The sequence below is a fragment of the Aspergillus oryzae genome, chromosome 3 (genome assembly GCF_000184455.2).
Source record: "Aspergillus oryzae RIB40 DNA, chromosome 3".
Taxonomy (NCBI): Eukaryota; Fungi; Ascomycota; class Eurotiomycetes; order Eurotiales; family Aspergillaceae; genus Aspergillus; species Aspergillus oryzae.
In genome coordinates this window covers 4,766,246-4,781,771 of record NC_036437.1, presented here as the reverse complement: position 1 = coordinate 4,781,771, position 15,526 = coordinate 4,766,246, and the positions used below count along the sequence as shown (strand labels likewise).

The following is a 15,526-nucleotide window of genomic DNA, read 5'->3' as shown; positions in this document are numbered from 1 at the left end:
GATAGCTCATAGTTTAGCATTACTACAACAGAGAGATGTTAACCAAGTTCCTGTACTAAGAATAGGGACCATAGTGAGCAACTAGCACAACCAAACGGTTCGCGGGAGTGGCTGTGCCTGGGACCTCGTATTCACAGGGACCACACAATGATCATAGCCATTTAAGGGTCTCCAGGGAGAAACGCAAGTGAAGATCAACGGCCGGTACGAACTCTAGCGGGACGCCAAGCTTAGATCCTCGACGATGTATCGAGGGGACATCTGTCGATCAGCTAGTTAGACTGAACTTTTAGACAACCTGAAGCGTGGATACAGTAGTCTACGAGTATCCCAAGCGCAAGATTATGTCGATCACGAACCTTATCACCGAGTTTACATGCTTCAAGGGGCGGGCGATCTCGTGTTCAAGAAATATCGATCTTCGCGCTACTTCGTATTTTGGGGTGCACTACGAGATATGAGCGGGAGAATAAGACAGTCACCAACGATTGGAGAAGCATAAGAAGGCCTGCATACCCGTGAAAGAAACTAGATCTCCAGACACGAAAATATCCGAATCACCACTCAATATGTCTTCCTCGCTCAAGTTCCTGGGTGTCTTTCTCCCAGCCCTTGCTGTTGCCTGCACAGGCCCTCCTGTCAACCAAAACGGTCTTAACTTGATTAAGAGCTTTGAGTCATTCCAGCCCAGCGTTTACGACGATGGCTTCGGCAACCCGACCATTGGTTATGGTCACCTCTGTGGCGATGCGACCTGCTCCGAAGTGACCTACCCTAAGCCATTGTCCGAGGCAGATGCCAGCAGACTACTGGCTGATGACTTGGTTGTGAGTTATTACCATGCACATTTAAAGTACATACAGACATGCTGATTATCGAATAGTCCTACCAAGACGCCCTCACCAATGCCCTAGCGGACCCAGTCACCTTAAATGATAACCAATACGCTGCTCTTGTGTCTTGGACATTCAACATCGGAAATGGCAACATGCAAAAGTCGGACCTTGTGGCCCGCATGAACAAGGGTGAGAATGTGGCGACTGTTGCGCATGACGAACTGCCGCAATGGAATAAGGCCAACGGACAAGTCGTCAATGGGCTTACTCGTCGCCGCAAGGCTGAGTTGGACCTTTTCGATGCACCGGCTATCTATGGTGCTTTGCCTGTTCCTTGCTGATTATTTTACCATGGAATTTGACCTCCGTGGTTACAGCTGGTGAATGGCATTATTTCCAGACAATAATGCAGGTATTCTGTATATATTAGACAGTAGTGGAAGTATATACAACAGAGGGGATTATTATTTATTGAAAATTTGGTAAAGTAGTAAATCACTATGGAGTAGCTAAAACTCTTCCTGTTCCCAACTTCGACCACATGAGAACTATAATGAATGGCATTTCGTGCAAGCCTGGCCATCATGAGAACTGACCGGCTGCTGCACTAATATCGCAGCTTATCCACTTGCGCCCGGGGCACACTTGACACCAATAGTTCCAGCATTAGAACATTGGTATTCCTCACCCCCAGTAGCAGACTGCACCTTCATCTCAGTCAGCGAAAGTCCACAGGTACCCTTGGCTGGGCAATTAATGCTAGCGACCGGCTCATCCTTATCAGTTTTACCGCTGAACCCCTTGACAACAATGTCCGTCAGCTTAGCAGTACTAGGCTGAGAAGCGCATTCCTTCTCATCCGATCCGTAGCAGGTCTGGACCTGGAAGGCATACGAGGTACCATCCACCATGACGTTCTCCCAGGTGATGTTGCTGACTTCAGCTGTGCCGTAACCTCCAGAGTAGATCTTGATTCCAGCTGCCTTGGAGCATTTGGTCATCTTAGCGTTTTTGAAATGAATATTTTTGACGGTGTCGACTTCCCCGGGTGTTTTGCCAATACTACCGATACTAAGACCGTGAGACCCGGTGCATTGAATGTTCATCACAGTGATATCTTCCGCGCCGTTCTGGATGGCAATGCAGTCGTCGCCGTTCTGAACTTTGATGTTATCCATCCGGATTCCAGTGCCGCCAAGGTCAAATCCGTCGGTATTCTTCGGCAGTGCATCGCTCTTGGAAACAGCCGTGAGAATCAAATTGGAATAGGTGACATTCGTAACACTCTGCTTGACTGAGGAGAAGACATTTGGCGGATTCCTCATCGTGAGTCCTGAAATGGTGACGCCGGACGTTTTACCGGTGAGATAGAGTAGACATTTGACCCGGGAGTAATTCTTGTCCTTGTTTAACAGGTCCCAGGCGGCTTGCCCGTTGCCATCAATCACACCCTTCCCGGTTTTCGAAACAATACTGACGTCGTTGACGTCTTCGAGGTTCAAGACGGCGTCTTTGCCACTCCAAGCCTTCGTATCATCTGACACCAACAGCGTTCCCTCGACTTGTAAAGTGCAACCGGAGCATTTGGCGAAAGAAAGTTCAGAGTTGATATGATAGGTAGACTTTGCTGGAATCATGATTGTGCCAGAGGGACAAGCAGCCATGGCTGACTCGATGGCTGGCACATCGTCCACAGTGGGTGACCCACCGGCAGTTGGCGTACAGGCGGGAGCCTCTCGCTCAGCGACATGAGTGTGCTTATGACCAATGCGCCGGGATAAAGCCGGTGTGAACAGGGACAGAAAAAAGAGGAATAGTTTCGCGTGGCCGAGTTGCATGTTGGACACGACAGCCGCTTGGCTCAGTGATAATAATACGGTTTTTGGTGAAGGGATATAAGTTTCCACCACCAAAAATGCAATACTCCGACATTGTTGGTGTTTAAATAAAGGGCCTGGAATGGCAGCTGTTTCTGGAAGAATAGGGGTTTTGTTATGTGACGGGATATGTGTCGCGACTAAATTAGGCGGCATTGTGTCTCAGATAGCTTCGTGGACTCGCCAATCCAATGCGCCCGATCAGTTGGATGTGATTACGGGACCTCGTGCTGAACCGAGGCCACATTAGTCCGACTTCTTGATGTGTTTGACGGCTCCTGCTGTATCAATCGGTGTATGTCTATGACTCTTCAAGACGTCTCAACTGCCATACGCTAGGTTGACAACCGGAAACCCTGCTGTCACATCCATCCACATTCAAATGAACTGCTACGAAAGCTTCTCTCGTTCGCGGTAACGTCGGATCTAATACCCGACACCCACATGGAGACGCCCAAAGCTTGGCGGGCAAAACTCCCGCGCTCATATTGGACATGATCAGCCCCATACATGGACCCTGACAGCTGTGTGGATACTGGTAACGAAACAGCCCGTTCAGGTTTGGCTCTCAACGAGTGTGCGGCAGACCAGTAGGAAACTCCGTGCACTAAATTGAGAATGGATGTAAAGGTAGTGGCTCTGTTGCTCCGGCCCCTGATGATGTAGAATGAGCACCTGAGTTGAGCAGATCAAAGAATGATATTTGTGACCTGCTGCCTGCTCGTCTTTTCGATTAGTAAATCGCGTGTTTTTAGGGCCCACAAACACGGTTCTTAATGGTTCCTGGTGAGGGTCCAGGGGGCGGCACAGCCGGACCGAACTCCATCATGAAACGTTAGGTTAGGGCTCGAAATGCCCGTGCGCCAATTTCGACTCTATTTTAGGGTGCGACACCACAGGCACATGCACGCCATGCCCTGTCCGCATTTTCATCCCTATCTTATCGTTCCAGTCTGCCTAGTTTAGGTACCAGTGGGACACACGAGGCGAGGAATCTCGGATAGCACAAACTACTGATGAATTACCAGGTATAACCTCATCGTCGTAGTCATTTGCGCACACGATGCTCCTCGTCGGTCAGCGAATGCTTCCAGAGAATGCGTCGCAGGAGCTAATGGACTTACGTCTGTTAGGACGTGATACACCCTAGGACTGATCGGCAAGACAGTTGTCACATAATTGAAGAAGTTGACTTGTTACAACACTTCACTCGTCATTTCAGGTCTTATTGTCGTGTATAGCTTGTATTGTACATCTAAGTCTTCCGCATATGTATGTCGCCCTGCCACTTCATGTCCTTCCCTTATTAAATAAAAACTTAGAGAAGTACTTTTCTAGACCCTCTGCATCTTCTATAGCCCCAATCCAGCCAACATGCTGATCCGGTCGGCAAACAATGAGACAGCCTCTTTGCTTGTCGATGCCGTACTGCTCGTACGCCTGTCCTGTATCTCCATCACAGGACGGATCATCAACGAATACTTTTGTATGGTCGCATCCGAGCTCTGTATCGAATTGATGAAATGCCCCAAGATGTTGTGACTGGTTAACGGACGCTCTTGGGCTGGAATGAATCAATAGAGTCTCCAGAAATTCCGAGTTATTTGTCGACTGTGGGATAAGGTGGTTATTAATGCGCCCACTGAGATCCTTCGCAAACACCGATAGCCGATCCAAAACGCCAGGATGGTGCAAGTCTCCCGGGAAAATTAGTAACCTCCAGCACCCATTACTATTCAGTTTCTTGGCTAGATGAACGACAGAGCCGTCTTCCTGACCGACTATCAAGTATGAGGGCAGCCGCTTGCCGAGCTGAACATTTCGGGTGACAGCCGCATTGCTTTCACTTTCATCGACAAGGATGCTAGGGGGATATGTCACTGCCACGCCTGCCATGAAGCCGGCATACTTGTCGCGGACCGCTTCTACTCCATCCTCGCTGTCATCTTCCGTACTTCCTTCTTCGTAAGCGTACACAAGGCGGGTGTCGAATTCCATCAACTGCTCGGCCTCTGGGCGCCGCTCCGACTGGTAGGTTTCTAGGATTGCCGGGTCTACACTTCCACTGATGACGGCTGCGACCTTCCATACCAGGTTGTATGTGTCCTGCATTGAGATATTCAAGCCTTGCCCGCCCTTTGGTGAGTGTGTATGGGCAGCGTCACCCGCGAAGAATATGCTACAGACGACAATTAGATCTTGGTCATCTTAGGATCAGCTCATAGATTACTTACCGGTCACTCCGGTATTGCTTGATCAGTCGTCGCCCTATCTGTCCAAATGTCAGATAATCATACCAAGCCAGCGTTCACACGCCAATCCTACCGGATAAATAGACCACCAGTCACAGTACTTGTAAGACAATTTGTATGGCTTGAGTGTCTTCTCAGCCATGTCCATCAAGTCTTCTAAAGATCCTTCTGATTTATCGGGCCCATTTGGGCTTCTTTCCTCGCCACCATTCAGATGTAAGTAGAATCGAACTAGGTTATTCTCCCTAGGCACCACCATCATGCTTAAACCGTCACCAGCTTGAATCGCACAAGCTCGCTGGATATCGGCTATGAAACTCTTAGCGCTTGTACAAAAAGGCAGGTACTCGGGTCTTCCATACGAAAATCCGTTTCTGGAACAATGTCCATCACACCCCACGTTGACTCCGTTTTCCATACGTCCGAATCGATCTTTAACTGTGCGCTGGTCCAGCTACGCGTGCCATCGCAGGCGATCACGTATCGTGCGTGAATGACTTCAGCATTATCGGGTTGGCCATCTAGCTAGGCTCAGCATTACCGATTCCAATGGTAAATATTCCAACTTTAATCCCAAATACTTACCGTCGCCGTTGACAGATACCACACGAACATGGACAGGATATTCCTCATCACTCTTCTTGTCCGAATGACAAGGTAACTCCAATTCCTCAGCCTTGCGCTCTCTCTCCACATGTACACGTCCCTTAGAGACGAGATAATCAATCAAGATCTGCTCAATGGCACCCTGATTCAGCAACATCTGATCGAAACGAGAAAGTTCCTGTGTTTGCGATGGCTGGTGTTTTATCCGTCGAATATTCCCCGTCTTCTCATTGGGTCCCTATTGCAAATGAATACAAAGTACCTCGTAGGAAACACGCAATAACCACATACCCAATACGCCGCATCCATATTGCCAGCCGCCTGACGCAGCACTGTATCCGCAAGTCCGAAACTGTCAAGAATTTCCATAGTCCGACTATTAATTCCATCTGCGTGTCCAGCAGCTGTTCGCTCGCTCTTCAAATCGATAAGTCGGGTTGTAATTGCATACTGCGAGGCCCAGCAAGCGGCCATGAGGCCTGCTGGTCCAGCGCCGATAATAAGGAGGTCTGTGTATGAATCGCGCTTAGCCATTTTGTCAACTTTGGTGAAGTTTAATTTGTTCAAAAAGCGGCAATTGAAGGCTACTTAACAAGTTTATTTATTTTTACGTAGATATTATGTAGTTGTTGTCGTGGTGGATCCTTTCCTTTTGCATCTCGTCGACGTCATTGGGGTACCGCCACCATCATCATCTTCTACTTTATAGGGTTTGCTTTGGCACGGGAATTGACTTTTCATTTCCTTGGAACGCATTTATAGTGAATAATATTAGGTTATAGCTACCATCACTCGGAAAAGGACTCCCCATAACATAATTCGTTAGACCATGGATAATTCATGGAAAACTAATCCGGCGTCCGTTTTATTAGCATTGCCACATAACATACACGAACCCAGGCAGACAGTAAATACCACCTATATGCCCATAACTTACAGATAAACTTCCTACGCCCTTTCATTCTCAATATCTATCTTCTACGATAGGAATACTACTAACATTTCCTAATTTACGTGCTGGCCTGAGCGACCCTGCACGTCTGTGTGATCTCCCACGGCGATCTGCTCAAATTGATGTTCCAGTTTGACACATTTCTAGAAGCTCTGCTGGTGGTCAATGATCCACTGGTTCCACGAAAAGATTTTGTAAGTTGCCTTGTTTGTGTTAGTTGACATATTGGATATTGCTTAAACGCAGTACGGTTATCGAGCTCTGGAATGTCTCTCGAGAAACATAGGCAAATGGCACCAAGACGTATGGGTTATACATTTCCTACCTCCACAGTGGCACCATTATCCAGATTTGCTGGACCGTGTACCGAAGATAGTATCTCTGCAATATTCACCCCACAAGGACCTAGGTTGATTGTCATGATATTATATCCCTTGGTGCGCTCTAATGCTCTGAGGACTGTGGGTATCAAAGCTTCCTCCGAGACTGACATAAACAGAGCAATAGAGTCCAAATCCATCATGCAAAGTTGATTAACAAGAGACAGGCAATCGTGGGTGCATGTTGTTAAATGTTACTGGCGTGGGTGAAGTGCCAAATATCGCCACGTAGGCTAGGGTCGATTAACAATTGGACCAAATTTCCAATTACTTAATGCCTAACGAACGGAAATAAGAACCATTGTCAAGCCTGACCCTGGTAGATGTAGCGTATGATGTATTTGAATGTCAGTATATCCTCTTCTTAGCCGCTCATCATACAAGCATTAATGTCGCGGTATCAGAACGCTCTAGGTACTGTTCCCAGCCATATTCTGCTTGGAGAAGTTTCTGATTTGGTGACCTGGGCTGTTAAATCCCATCGAAATGATTCTGTAGCTCCTCGGATTATCATCGTTTAGGGTGTATATCTCGATAGTATATTCTAGGTAATTGTCGAGTATCAATAATGAAGCCATAATTGGTTCAGGGCCCCAGTCTTGTGGAGCGGGCCTTTACTGGCAATCGGATTAAAAATGCAGTGTTCAAGTTGTTTATGAATGGAATAGATGGTTTCGTCAGGCATGCTAAGAGCACGCTAAAAACAGAGGATGAGCAGGAGCGTCAGAAATAGGCATTGTGAAGAATTCTCAGTACGCGATACAGGCGCGTGAAACGAAAACAGCGGATAAATATTGTGGAAGAGAAAGGCTAAGGACTAAGCGATGCAGAGGAATCAAGAATCCCTGACAAATGAGCGAACAGGATCAGATCAAGAGACAGCATTCATGCAATACAAATCCCTAGACAGCCTCGCAATATTGAACCTGTTTGCGAAGGTATACTTCAAGTTATTCGGCATATTAGGTGACGCATTGACAAGTTGTTAAATCGACGTCCTTTCATTTACCTTTGTCTTTATAACAGCAGGCCCGTGGCGTCAGTTCAATATTTGTTAAGAGGTCAAGACCAGCGCTATTCCATTCTTCGGGTCCTTGTTGAAGAACTCGTGGTTTTGAGTGAGTCTTTCGTCGATGACCTTCGAGCTCACATTTTCTTGGATCTTATAGTATTCGTAGCGAATATCGAGATCAAAGGCCGACGTCATGCTGGTTATCTCCCGAGCATATTGCTGTATGAGCCCCGGTGGGATAACGATAATATCTCTCTTCTTCCTTGTTGTCTACGTGGTTCGTCTAGTATCTAGCTCGACCAGGTCTGTCCAAAATCCGAAACCTTCTTGGCCCTCCCTCCTGGGCTTCCAGCGAGCAGCCACCCATTTGTCATCGCTATCTCCGAACCTAGTAGAACATGATAGCCTCGGTATACCCCTATGTATGCCTTGTTATCAGGCCCTCGATTGGGGAAGGGGAATTCATATGGTCGTCGTATATCGTTCATACCCTTATTCTTGATTTTGTGGTGGTCAACATTGTATGTGATTGAGCATACATGAGAGACCCTGCGAAATTAAACAATGTGGATGAATGTCGTGGTTACTAAAAATGCGCCCTAGCGGTTTCTAAGATTCAATCCACCCACCGAGAGCTACTCGGCAAATATTAATAAGATATCGCGTTAAGCTATAGCATGACCACACTTCTCTAGTGCATTTCTTAATAGTGGTATCCAAGGGCCACGTGGTTGGGTCCAAATGGAGCCTTGGAACAATGTCGCCATGGAGACGATAGCCAAACCACTTTAGTATTGGCGTGATGGTTTCGGTGGCCTTTTGAATATTGGGGATAGTCTCACACGGTTCGCCAGGGAGCTTCGCCCCGTGTGCTCTAAGGCCTTCCAAACTAAGACCATCAAATGCTAAAACGTGAGCTTCATCACTCGAAGACCTATTAGAGCATCTAGTACTGGGTGCTTTAACCGATCCAGGATTACGATGACGATGCGTGGTTGGAGGTAAATATAATTAAGGAACTTAATGAGGTTAGGTGTAGTGATAGGGGATATGAGGGTTTGACAGCAAAATAAGACCATATGAGATGGGGCTAGGTTCTTGGAGGGGGGGGGGGGGGGATAGGAAGACAAAAGGAAGCAGGTTGAGTTGGGGATACAGAAGGGGCTGTAAGGAAAGGGCCTTCACAGCATTATAACAATGCATCTACTGGTTCACACGACCTGTTGTGACAAAGTGGTGAAGTAATTGTATGCACAATATTGCATGATATAATTCGATTAGAGCCATCGTGACATGCTAATATGAAAATATTAACCGAAGTATTCCTGAAGACCAGGGACATGCAATATGCCGTAGAAAGAGCATGCGCACTTCCTATGTCCAGCGAATACACTCGATGAATGACAAAGGTGCTTTCAAAGCATAGGAATTCAGGTGACAGGGTCCAGTGTTGAATCTGTGGAGCACTGGCTACGAGAAAATGCGTTCATCCTTTCCAATTATGGTAGTTGTAAAATCCTGCAATAGGTGAAGTAGCAACGGCTTCTATGGAGGTCTACATAACTAAGGTTACTAGAAGCACTTGGCAAGGATTTGACATGTCAATATCATGCCATTCGACCTAGCAACAGTAGTTGATTAGAGCTTGACACGCAGCTAACCTCGAGACATTAAAGTTGAACTTGTTTGGCGACAGTATCTAACTGACCATGTTAAAATATGGTACTCGATGGAAAGCACATTACCATCTCCGTCCTGATAGAGCTGCATAACAATTATTTCTCAGTTAATAGCATTGAGATAATAAGCTATAGAAAAGGAGGTGAGCGCGGCTAAACAAACCCCATCGCAGTTAGTACATACTATATACCGCTCAGCTAATCCTTATGGCTCAGTTCCTAATCAAGCATTTCAACTCTTGTCTCACTATTGACGGCAAGATAATTTCCACGCGGCACATGTTGGGGCAATGTGGCCCTTAGCAACTCAACAATTGGGTGACCTTTTTGATTAAGCCATGATTTTCGTATTTCATGCCGTGTCTGGACGATTCACGTCTGGGAATGTCTCTCTTTGCCGTCGATGGAGTCAAAAGTGGATCCTGAAACAATCTCCAAGACAGAAGCCGGCCCACTTGCATCTTGGACATTTATATAGACCTGAGCCGTGAACTCAGGACACCAATATCATTCTTTTCCTGCACCTCGTTCTTTCATTCCTCCAATTTATTAATTCGCATCGTCTGGTAACAATGCGCTCCTTCTACGCTGTCGTTCCCCTTGCCCTGGCGCTGCGCGCGGCCGCTCTTTACGAAGATTGGCACTTCGGCAACATGTTTGCTGTTGGACCTGCGGCCAACAATGCTCAAATCACCAAGGCTACATATTCGCTTGTTCCTCCGGCGATTCCATGTGGTACGGTCCAGGAGAAGCAGAACGATGCTCCCTGGCTGTCTATCTGGGTTGGTATCTCCGCCTCCATGTCGGATCAGGCTGCGGATTTGTTCCAGCCTCTGTTGAACTGGTCGCCGGACCAGAAGTCTCAGTGCGTTTGACTACACATTACAATTGCAAAGGTCAGGGCGCAATGTGATAAATAGCTAATTGCTATCAGGGCATGTCCGGCTACGGCCCAGGAGTGGTGTGTCGCCGCCAGCACTTATCATCTGTGTACGTTAGTTCATTTATATGAATTTCTGACATGTACTAATACGTGTTCAATAGCCGGCCAGGTACAGCAACCGTATATCACTGTCCCCAACGGCTCAAAGCTTGACTTTACCAGTAAACTCCACACCTTACCTCAAATAACAAACATATTGGACCAGAGAATTAACGATGGCAGTCACCGTCGATGACAAGAAGATCACCCAGCAGGTCTCTATTGGTGGAAAGCAGGTCTCCGAGCAATCTGACGGTATGCCCCCTACATCAACAAACCTCAGTACCCAATTCCAGCAACACTAACTGAACATTACCAAAGATAAATCGATCAACCCTACGTTCCTCTACTCGAGCAACGAATGCTACCTCGGAACCTGTGGTACGGTCGCTGGTTACAGCTGGGACAAGCTTACCATCCATCTCAGCCAGGCTGACCCCAACTTCGGTAACACCCTGAACCTGATGAACGCTACGTCGAGCGGCTTCGCCACTTCCGATCAGGGTAAGACTTGGTACGCTGAGTCGATCAAGATTAATGAGGATTATTTCTATTCCGATGGATCTCGGAAGGAGTGCTCTGTTTAGGTTCGTCCCAGTGTGAGGCGATGGATGGAGTATGGAGGGGGCGAAATTGGAATGCTCAGGTAGTGGTTCACTTCTTGGAGGGTATATGTATATAAGTACTGTGTATTATATGCAGCCCATTTTATATATGAGGTAAATTACCTCTATTTGCATTGAGTCTATCTCAGGTGAGACTTTAGGAAGTCATGTAACTTTGAGTTTGTGGCAGAGCTAGTTCTATTATTCATACCCAGATATTGCCTAGAGTCCCCCATAGCATCACGTATGTCCCACTAGGCTCTCACTACCCACAATATACGACCTCCATTGCAACGCTCAGCTAGGCTCCATCACCACAACCTTCCACTTAGGAGCACTTGCTGCTGCTACTCGCACAAGGATTAGCATAGCTTAACCCATGTCCAAACTTAAACACCGGATTCCTCGTATCAAACGGCACATCTTCCATCTGCGCTTCGACAGCCTCCATAGAACTTGGCAAATCAAATGGCAGCTTTCCCTCAGGCGCGCTGACACCAAAGACCACATCCAAGAAAGCATTGCTATCGCTGCCGTAACTAGCGAAGACAGCTTTGGCCTGCTCAATAATCTCAGGAATAACTGCAGGACGATCCATAACAATATCCACGATCGTCGGTACGGCTGAGTATATCTTAGCTTGGCGGGCTTTCTCGGTATCGTTAAATGCGAGTGAGCCGGCATGCATGTTTGCCTCAAAGCCGCCTGGACGAGGCTCGTAGGGTGCGTTGTACCGCAGAAGAGCATATTCAGCTTCTTCGGGGCTATCGACAACGGTGTAGTTCCACGATTCGATGAAAGAAGCGTTGAAGCCTTCGATATAGAACTTGGTACTCTTTTCAATCTTCTTCAAGGGGACAATGTCCTCGTTGTTGCTCAGGAGAGTATATGATCTCCTCTGCGCCTCTCTGCCCAAACGGACAAAGTAATCATTTCCAACAACTCGGCCAGCAGCCTCGGCGTCAACGAAAGGGTTGTCAAATAGGCCAAGAACGAACTTTTCTTTTAGAAGCCGGCGAACAGAAACATCAATCCGATCCTCTGATATAATCCCTTCTTGGACAAGCTGAACGATCAGTTCTGGGCGCTCCTCACCTCCAAACTGGTCACAGCCGGCGTCAAGGATTCTAGCCGCTCTCTGAAGCTCAGTGAGATTCTCAACACCCCAAGCTCGGGCAGGCATATACTGGCCCGCGATATACCCATCTGTAATGAGACCCCAGTCCGTCAAGACGATACCATCAAAACCGAGCTCATTGCGCAGTAACTCAGTCACGATTCTCTTGTTAAATGAAAAAGCGACTGGCTCGTACTCAGTGCCAATGGGCCGGGAATAGTACGGCATGATCTCCGTTGCACCGGCAGCGATGGCCGCTTTGAAGGGCTTCAGGTGCTCCTCCAGATTATTGCCCGGGTATGTTTGGTTCTTTCCGTACGCAAAGTGGGAGTCTTCGCCGTTCTCAACGGGGCCACCTCCAGGGAAGTGCTTGGTAACCGTTTTCACGGACTGAGGACCGAGTTTATCGCCTTGGAAACCCTTGATATACTCGACGAGGAGCTCACTAGTAAGGGTGCTGTTTTCACCCCAGGTGTTACTAATACGAGCCCATCGTGGCTCGGTGGAGAGATCGACCTGAGGGTGCAATGCCGCGCGAATACCAACCGCAATATACTCTTCCTTTGCGACCTCGGCGAATTTTCTCACGACATAAGGGTCTCGAAGTGCAGCCAGGCCAATTGATTCCGGCCATTGGGAGAATACTCCTGCCTTGAACCCGGTGCCTACGTTTTCCGTGAAGGAATGACGAGGATCAGTCGACACAGTGACCGGAATTCCCAGTCGGGTCTGTAATGCTAGCTCTTGTATGCGATTGATGAATTCAGCCGTCTCCGTGGCGTTTGTGATATCGCTGGCGAGGTTGAAGTGCGTCATGTGCTTTTCGCCGATCATGTTGCTGGTGCTGTTGTGGGCGTTGTTACCGCTCCCTTCGTCGTCGAGGGGGCCGTCCATTAGTCTGGTATGGAAGAGTTGGCCGGCTTTTTCCTCGATTGTCATGCGGGCTAGGAGATCATCGACACGCTCGTCGATGCAATACGAGGCATCTTTGTAGATCGGAGTGCTGTCATTGCGTCGCGATAGGGAATAACCTCTAGGCACGTAGGGTCTGGTGCTTAGGGCTTGACACCCGGAAGCAAGGGCCGTCAGGCTCGCTACAGCACAGTCAATCCGCATTGTGGGTACAATATGAGAACGATGGACCCTGTCATTAAAGGCCTATGCTGCAGATGTCTATACTTCCATCAGGGAGGGATGCTCAGCTATTTAATAAAGAGGCCTTGGCAAATGAGGTAACCCCCGCAACTAGCAAATACATCGCTTTCCCAATATCTATTTAAATGCCTCACAACCTACGCAGCCAAGACAACGGCAGGTGCTATCGGCATTGCGAGTTATTCAGTGATAAGAATACTAGTCTTGGCCCTTACGCAGGCTAAATCCATTTTCAATAAGTGAAGATAGTCTCGGGACCACCTCGGCGAAACATTGCAATCAGAACAAATGATATAACCGTCACAGCTTCTTGCAACTGACCGCTGCAATCATCTATACCATTATACTATTTAAACGTCTCAATGTTTCATTGATATATGTGAAAGCCAAGGGTTACAGGAGAAGGATTCTACAGCCTAGAAACAATTACGTCAACTATTGTGCGAGGGATTGAATAGAGTAACTTGCGGGGACCCCGCATAAGTGATCAACCTCTCCACATACAAGGTCTTGTGGAGCCGACTTGGCTTTGTGGGGATATTACGTGACATAGATGGGAGTCTCTCATAATGGGCCTTTACCACTCGTATAAAGCGGGGACAAATGCTACCCTACGTGTGGGCCAGCAGTTGATATTTATAATGTGTCGCTAAGATATAGCATGTTGGCACTGATAATGTGATAATGTGATAGAACTAAAAGATACTAGCACTGACTGTTCTAAACCACAACCATGCCAAATAAAATACAATCGAAAAGGTATCGTCAGTCCAGTGCTATCACCCATCCAATCGCCTTCTGCAGTACCCACAGAATGTATGCCTCAAACCTAGCCCACTAGCCCCGTCTTGTCTGTAGCTATTGTTTAGTATTTACGCTGAACAGATATCCTGCGTCAGGGTAAAAGATATCACTTATCAGAGTACGGCCAACCCTTGTACAACTATACCTCCAATTTTGATCCTGTGCGACGTGTGCAGCCATGGTGAAGAAGCACTCTCTCAAGCTTGGCTTGATGGGATTGCCTACCGAGGGAGTGCTATGCTTGATAACCGGTGAGACCTGAAACGTCCTTGGTCCCGTCTCTTCAGGAAAACGGCCTCCTCGTAGGTACAGGCGCAGCCGTAGAGCGTCCCGTAATCATCCATGTATCTGAATACCTGCACTATATTAAATCTAACCACCCATATTTATAGTATATCCAATCATTTATATGAACTAACCAAGGAATTTACGCTCTTCTCTTGATCACAAATTATCCAGGTCAGTCGTCCAAGATGTCTTCATCTCACCAACAAGGCGTACCTCCCCCTTGGCGAGTGTAGGACGAAACCAGGGAAAACTTTCTCCTTCGGGGGTAGTCTCGGGGCATTGGCACCTTGAACATCCGCAAATACCATGTCGACTCCGTGCCTATTCAAGACAAGAGCGATCTCCTGGAATACATGGGCGACTAGTCGCCCAGTCCGGCCGGCCTCATTGGCAACATTGTACCATTCACGCGGTAGTTGGCTATTCAAATCACTGCCATCAGGCTGTCCCAGCAGCGAACTGCTTATTCCGCGTATCCAGCTACAAAAGCCCGGCCATCGCGAGATCTCATATCCTGATATTATGTACCTTCGGCGAGATAACCCGGTGCCAGAACCTTCATAGCGAAGGTCGCAATTCGACCGAAGACTACTTTACTCTGCGTGGTAAGGTCCATCTTGAGCTTAGTCTTTGTCAAGTGAAAACCTTCGAGATAGGGATTTCTTATTCAGAAAGAATCGAGAAGTGCCTAAAGAGAGGAGCCAGGATGCCCTAGTCGCTTGTAGGTTTGACAACACTCTAAGGAGGTCCAGTCCTCTGAGTCTCTGTAATTAACTGAATATACCCCCGTTCTAATCATTCACATCACCCAGTTGGTTGCCTAGTCAATAATTCCAGATATGTAGGAGAACTGTCCAGTATCACTTATGTCTTATAGTTTTTGTGTACCTCTCCTATGTTATATGAGAATAGAAGAGTATATCAGAAGAGTAGCACTAGAATTCGATCGGATGGGGATGTTGCTTGTATAGGTCGAGGTTG

At 47.5% G+C, this 15,526-nt stretch overlaps 5 protein-coding genes across 5 annotated transcripts; 2 read left to right on the top strand and 3 right to left on the bottom strand.

The window, feature by feature from the left end:
- Window positions 1-569: 569 nt before the first annotated feature.
- AO090026000119 (lysozyme) lies at window positions 570-1,177 on the top strand (the record flags this gene model as incomplete). The annotated part of the gene is made up of 2 exons (XM_001821563.1): window positions 570-827; window positions 884-1,177. The coding sequence occupies 2 exons, from the start codon at window positions 570-572 to the stop codon at window positions 1,175-1,177; spliced, it is 552 nt and encodes a 183-aa protein (XP_001821615.1).
- A 279-nt stretch (window positions 1,178-1,456) lies between these two features.
- Window positions 1,457-2,674, bottom strand: AO090026000120 (uncharacterized protein; the record flags this gene model as incomplete). The annotated part of the gene is made up of 1 exon (XM_001821564.1): window positions 1,457-2,674. One exon carries the CDS (start codon window positions 2,672-2,674, stop codon window positions 1,457-1,459), a length of 1,218 nt encoding a protein of 405 aa, XP_001821616.1.
- A 1,329-nt stretch (window positions 2,675-4,003) lies between these two features.
- Window positions 4,004-6,105, bottom strand: AO090026000121 (uncharacterized protein; the record flags this gene model as incomplete). Its single annotated transcript, XM_001821565.1, has 6 exons — window positions 4,004-4,892; window positions 4,948-4,985; window positions 5,039-5,274; window positions 5,328-5,486; window positions 5,551-5,809; window positions 5,863-6,105. 6 exons carry the CDS (start codon window positions 6,103-6,105, stop codon window positions 4,004-4,006), a joined length of 1,824 nt encoding a protein of 607 aa, XP_001821617.1.
- Window positions 6,106-10,166: 4,061 nt separating this feature from the next.
- AO090026000122 (uncharacterized protein) lies at window positions 10,167-11,163 on the top strand (the record flags this gene model as incomplete). The annotated part of the gene is made up of 4 exons (XM_023236209.1): window positions 10,167-10,459; window positions 10,529-10,584; window positions 10,760-10,831; window positions 10,898-11,163. 4 exons carry the CDS (start codon window positions 10,167-10,169, stop codon window positions 11,161-11,163), a joined length of 687 nt encoding a protein of 228 aa, XP_023090905.1.
- A 346-nt stretch (window positions 11,164-11,509) lies between these two features.
- Window positions 11,510-15,161, bottom strand: AO090026000123 (glycoside hydrolase family 3 protein; the record flags this gene model as incomplete). Its single annotated transcript, XM_023236208.1, has 2 exons — window positions 11,510-13,392; window positions 15,074-15,161. The coding sequence occupies 2 exons, from the start codon at window positions 15,159-15,161 to the stop codon at window positions 11,510-11,512; spliced, it is 1,971 nt and encodes a 656-aa protein (XP_023090906.1).
- Between the last annotated feature and the right edge of the window lie 365 nt (window positions 15,162-15,526).